At 44.8% G+C, this 6,185-nt stretch overlaps 2 protein-coding genes across 2 annotated transcripts; one reads left to right on the forward strand and one right to left on the reverse strand.

The window, feature by feature from the left end:
- Nucleotides 1-3,260: 3,260 nt before the first annotated feature.
- On the forward strand, nt 3,261-4,435 carry FSUBG_14079 (uncharacterized protein; the record flags this gene model as incomplete). Its single annotated transcript, XM_036679035.1, has 2 exons — nt 3,261-3,434; nt 3,491-4,435. The coding sequence occupies 2 exons, from the start codon at nt 3,261-3,263 to the stop codon at nt 4,433-4,435; spliced, it is 1,119 nt and encodes a 372-aa protein (XP_036530460.1).
- A 197-nt stretch (nt 4,436-4,632) lies between these two features.
- On the reverse strand, nt 4,633-5,044 carry FSUBG_14080 (elicitor; the record flags this gene model as incomplete). Its single annotated transcript, XM_036679037.1, has 2 exons — nt 4,633-4,729; nt 4,791-5,044. 2 exons carry the CDS (start codon nt 5,042-5,044, stop codon nt 4,633-4,635), a joined length of 351 nt encoding a protein of 116 aa, XP_036530461.1.
- Nucleotides 5,045-6,185: the final 1,141 nt, after the last annotated feature.

The raw sequence follows: 6,185 nt of genomic DNA on the forward strand, positions 1-6,185 counted from the left end.
TATAACTAAAGCTATTATAAAGTAAAGTAATATAAGGGGTTAGTATAACTAGTACTAGGCTTTTAAAGAATTAATTTACCTTGCTTTTTTTTTAAGGTTAGGGTTTAATTTTACCTATTTTACCTTTTTATATTTTTATAATTTTTTTAGTTATACTAAGGCAATATAGCTTTAAGCTTTTTATATAAAGTAATTACTTAATATATAACCTTTAATAATTTAGTTTAAGGTATAAAATATACTTATTAATAAATATTTATAGGTTTATTATTAGGCCTAACTAGTTATAACCTTATTTTTTAGTAAATTAAAGTATTATTAGTTTAAATAATACTAGTTTTTATTATTTTTAGGGAATATAAAGCACTTTAAGTACTTAATTCTCTTTCTATAAAGGGTTTTTTAGCAGCTTAACCTTTATAATAAGGTATTTTTGCCTTTTAAATTTAATAGTAATAGCTAAAATTCCTTTAATTATATAGTAAATATGTATATAAGGGGCTTATAACCTGTTAAGAGGGATGTATATATATTAACTGTGGCTAACTAAGGTCTTGGGCCGGGAGGTCCGGCTGATATACAAGGTAGGTGCCTCAGGCACCTTTAACATATTGGACCTGTGTAATAAGTCCGTCCCGTCTCGAACATACCGAAATACAGCCGCATTGACGACTAGATTGACTGTTGACATAATAGTGAAGCTTGTACCATGGTTACAAACGTTATGGCCTCTTTATATGGGAATGCTGAATCTCAAGTGATTGGGCTGCAGTCTCTTCAAGACATTGAGGCGTTACTGGGCTCAACGTGGCTTTGGTTCCGAACCATCCGCCAAGACCGTTTTTGTGCCTCGTCGGATGTTTTCTGGTCTTATTTGGAAGGGAAGACGTACAAGTCACATCCATTGTCGCCGATTTTCTGTCTGCTGAAGAGATCTAGTCTCGAACAGAGAACATAGACACAAACGCAGACATATACATAGTAACTTCGGAGTATCTGTACAAACCGATATATGTTTGAGAACCACGGATACTCCGTATCTGATACGGAAATGACCTGCGCTAGGGTTAGTGAGGCCAACGCAAATACGTAGTCCCTTTCCGCCAGCAGCATACGCATACATGCATGCATCTTTATATGCGGCTTGCATTACACGACATGGAAGTTATAGCCTCACATAACCTCATAATAAAAGTCCCCTTTGCCTGCATAATAAGTCCATCAATAATCAGGCTGCGCATTTGTCACCGTTCGCTGGTATGCGGCCCGTTGATCCCCAGTCTTATTTTATCCAGCCTGGAGGGCTATTTTTGGAAGATTCAATCTTAAAAACTCACCAGTTATTGGTGGCCGCTTTCACCTCCCTCAATCGACTTTCCAATTTCGTGACTCTGCTTGCCCGCACGCGATATGATAATGGAGATTGAGTTGATTACTGCGCCGCGACTACGTATACGTGTGATCAAGCATCAGAATTCTTCTTCCAGGTCCATCCATTTCTAACTTCTCGTCGGGGATCATCGTTCTTGAAAAGACACGAGGGGATATCTCTGGGCTCTGCCAGCAATGTACCTCAGCCCGTGCTATCTCCCTGCCCTGCCCTGCCCTGCTGCATTCTTTGTCTGGTGGCGGTGGAAACACGAGCTCCGTCATACCAGTCGGTGACAAGTGTCAGAGACACTGTGTCTCATTGCCCTGTGGAGTCTTGGCACGATTTCGTGATAACTATCGAGATCATACATACAAGACTATCGATTCTGTGGATTTCGATTTTCTATAGCCAATTCTTCCAAATCGTCATGCTCACTTCACTTACTCTCAATGGTTTCCTTTTTTGCTGCAATTATCAACTAATCTGATGCTCATTCTGGTATAACGCCATGTCATCCATCCATTTCAGCTTCCCTCCCAACAAGGAGGCCATTGCCAACCGGTCCTTGTTTCAAGGGAGCTGAGCTGACCTGCGCTTGAACATCTTTCTGTAGCATGGGTTTCGAATCGGCCTGTGGCCTCAGACTCTTCCTTTTGCCTTGTCTGCAGCACCCGAAGATTCTAGACAAGCGTCAGACTGGTGCGCGTTTCCAGTCAGTCATAGGAAACGATGGCTTAAACACTCACGCAAAAAAGATCAACAGTAGCCCACCAGCAAGCCCCGAGCCCACCCCGGCGCCTATCCGTTGTCGCGAGCTCAAGTCTGCTTTGCGGTTAACAAGAATACCGAGACATTCTCTATCAAGTGATTCACTGACCAGACTCGGTCCCGAGGTTTGGTCTGTCGCCGCTTGTTGGTTCAGGACCTCCTCCGTTTGTACTCGAAAACCCACCGTCTGTTCTTGAGGGCTCAATTGTTGGATTCACAGTAATGGTAACCGGACCATCAGAAGTTGTCTCTCTTGTATCTGTAACGACCGTCGCTGTGGTCCTCGCCGTAGCACAGAAATATGCTTCTGCCGAGAGTTGTGGCCATGTGTAGGTTGCACATGCAGAAAGCGAACCATCCGTGCTGTATCTGCTTTAACATAGCTTTCTGAATCTAGTATCAGTGAGCCTACCATTGAATGGTATTACTGTTCAGAGCTGTGCCTGACTCAATGCATGTAGTTGCGATTGCACACCTATCAACACCACAGCATCCAGCATAGATATTGTCGTGGCCATATATAAACAAAAACCCGCATGCTCTAGAAGTGCATTCGATTGCACGATCGAAATCTGGATAAGTCCTTCCATTAGTTGATAGCATACACGCAGTCATGACAACCCTACCTCCATCGATGTACCCGCAAGTTTCTGAAAGCCCAATACTGCTGCTGATTTGTGAAGCGACCAGCGCAGCAAGACTAAAGCCAACAATGAATAGGAAAATGGATCTCAACATCTTCAGAGCACTACAGTAGTATCACTAGAACGGGCTTCTGTACACTTGAATAGGTTTCCGGCTCTGTTGATGGGTAAGAACGTCTCGAGGCTTGAGCCTTATATGAGAGCCGGCACTGTGCAACGAGGCTCGGCACTCGGTCTATACATTTCAAGCCAGTGGCATAAACTATCGATACTACCTGCGCTGATCATCTTTTCATTTGTTGCTATTGGATCTTGGCTGCGCCTAGAAGACGCCGCCTTCAGCCGCAGCTGAGTATTGGTCTAGATAACATTTGAGACAAAATCGGGCTGAAGTCAGTGAGTGACATTGCCCATAATTTCGAGATTGAACATCCCAGCGGCATGTTCGTCGTAATCATCACCTAGCATCAGTCAAGATGTCTAGTCCTAGCATCGATTGCTCGCAATGGACAGAACTAAACGATTTCAGCGAATACATTCAGGACCTCGACTCTAAAACGCACTTTAATAAGAGCATACTAGAGTCTTGCAAGAGCGAGATATGCAACGCCATCTACGGCACAGGAAATCCTGACATATCTGGCATTGGAGTTTGTCTCAAGGATCCTCTACACCAAGATGTATTGCAGCTGATATTCCGCAACAGGTTGCCGTTGGCTATGTTCTCGAGATCATATTGAGCATATTCCTGTCTCTGGCAGTCATAATGTTCAAGCGAAGCGGTATGAATAGCCAAAGGCATCAAGTTGCAAAAGCCGGCCTTGAAGCATTTGTCGACTCTGCTGCATATTTTGCACTAGCACTACAGCTGGCTACGATCGCTGTACTTGCTCTCAAAGACTATGGCATCAGCACCGCGGACTTGGGCGCTATCGAGGCCCGAATATCTCAAACTGTCGCCGTCGTTAGCCTGATGCCACTTCTGTACCCCGTTGCTCTGTTGGAGCCAGCAGCGAAAAGCAGCATGAGAGCCAATATTAAACACAACGCTAGGCTCCTGCTCCTCAGTGTAACTGTTGCACTGTCATTCTATCCCTTCATATCGAGGTGCATTCATGCCTTTGACATAAGCCCCATTGGTGAGGGGAAGGACTCAGAGGTATCGCCTACAGACTGGAGTGTCGTTGAGGATATGTGCTTTCCGGCAGAGTACAGAAATATTGGGCGATCGACAACCTTCAAATCTCTGAAAGGCTTAGAATTGACTGCCTCCTTGATTACATACATCTTCACATTCTGGCTCCTTGCTGGTCTGCCTGGCACATGCTACGACCATGACGAGAAGGCAAAGGATGCCAAAGGAGCAGAAGACAAGGCCTCTTGGCGTGAGCGTGTCAATAAGTGGTTCAGTGACAGGCCACTTGTTGCCGTCCTTCCGCTTCTTGTGTTTGTTGGACTGACTATACCACTGCTGGTGGTGATCTTCACCCTTAGGAACGTCCAGGAACAAATGTCGGAGAACATGGGCGAGAAATACGATGGGAATTACTGGGGATTTGGACAGATTGTATCTATTATACTGTTTATCCCTGTTGGAGTCGAAATGGCATACCGGTGGCGGTTTGGAGCGTCATATGAGCAGGATGACTGAGCAGCATTTGGCAGACAGGTGCCTCTAGGATCCATTCTTTGAATTACGCGCCCTGGAAGTCTATTTGTGTACCAAGCCAGATGATCACTAGCCTCTGAGAACCGCAAGATGGATCCCGGTGTGTTGTTGCAATCCCCTGCAAAGACCATTTCAGAGCCCCATGCCTCCTGATGAAGCTGGCCAACTATGTCAATATCTTAGAGCCTGTTGCACTGCACCTCGTCGACGCCCTTGAGACACTGGGTCGCGAAGTTGGTTCCCTTGGAACCGGAACCGACATATTGGCAGGCACTTCTGTTGCTGTATATTAGCTGACTGTATGTAGCAGAGACAGATCATAATATGCGACACGTACCCGCTGCTGTAACCAAAGGTACACCCGCAACCGTTACTGCTCTTTGCGGAAACGATGGGCCCCTTGAGGCCAGATTTGTCAACCTTGACCACATGGCCAATGTCTTTGCCTTGGTAGCACTTGGTATGACAATTGCCCTTGAGGTTTCTCCAGTCGCAGACCTTGAGGTAGCAACCACTATCACATTTGGCGACAGCAAGGTCGGCACCGAGACCGAGGGAGACGAGGACGGTTGCAAGAGCAGAGAACTTCATGGTGTTTGTTTGAATGGAGTGGTTGAGGTACGAACTGAGGAATGAGGTGCTTGATGAACAGAGTAGATTTCTGTGGAAGCAACGCCTCTATTTATACACGGAAGAGAGCTCTCTGAGCTAGTATTCACTCATAAAGTCCTTGCCGACCGTGCTTTCGTATGAGCACAATAGTCCTGGTCGTTTTATGCAACACAACGATCACGCTTCCCCTGGACTTACATGGCCCAACAGAACCGGCGGTCAAGGAGTGAATTTGGTCGGCGAATCCCAAGACTCGTTTGTCACACCCGGAAGCCTGATATGCAGAGACTTACTCACAAGTCAAGACTCTGTACCAAGCTAAGTTATGTTTGCTCTGAGGTAGACGAAGAAGGAAGGTCGTGAGAACAGCCACACCACGGCCCCCAAAGCCAGACTGTGATCATTCTGAGCATGTGAGACGATTTCTCCGAAGTCTCTCATATAGCACTAGATCAAGAAGCTGTTCTATCAAGGTCTTGCGGCTTTATTGTGCCCTACCTGAAAAAGTCCCATCTAGAGAAAGTGTGTTGGTTGAAGTCGTGAAGAAACAGCAAGGGTTGTCTGGTGTCGCTAGCTGTACCGAGCGCCCAGGCTAGTCATTTTATCTCTAACACAAGCCGTGATTGGCGCAGCATGGTTAAGCTTGCAATGATTTTCCCTAGTTCCGGAACTCAGCTGTTGTGCTGGCAGCTCTTGGCTGAGGCTTGAAAAGACCCCTGACTTGTGAGCCGGAAGTCGGCATTCTCTGTACATTGTCTGTACCTAATGGAAGAAACGGGGAACATCATGTAGGAAATATAACCGACTTGGGGCAAGTATTTGGCCTTGTGGCTGCAAATGCCTTTGCGAAGTATATAGCTTCGCACAGTTCTGTGATGTTAGAATACCAAGGTGCTTATTAAACATTAACAATATCGACTTGAACCGACGACTATTAGTTCTTTAAGCAGGTTAATAATTACTTAATACCTTAGATTTATAACTGTCTTTAGATAGCTTATTAGTTAAGGCTTTAATTTAATTAATTAATCTATATTACTTAATTTAGTATAAAGTAAAGCTATTTTTAAGAAGGTTAACTTTTAGTAAGAAATATAATAAATAAAGGATTTTTAATTTA

This window comes from Fusarium subglutinans, assembly GCF_013396075.1.
Source record: "Fusarium subglutinans strain NRRL 66333 chromosome Unknown NRRL66333_c0000539, whole genome shotgun sequence".
NCBI lineage: Eukaryota > Fungi > Ascomycota > Sordariomycetes > Hypocreales > Nectriaceae > Fusarium > Fusarium subglutinans.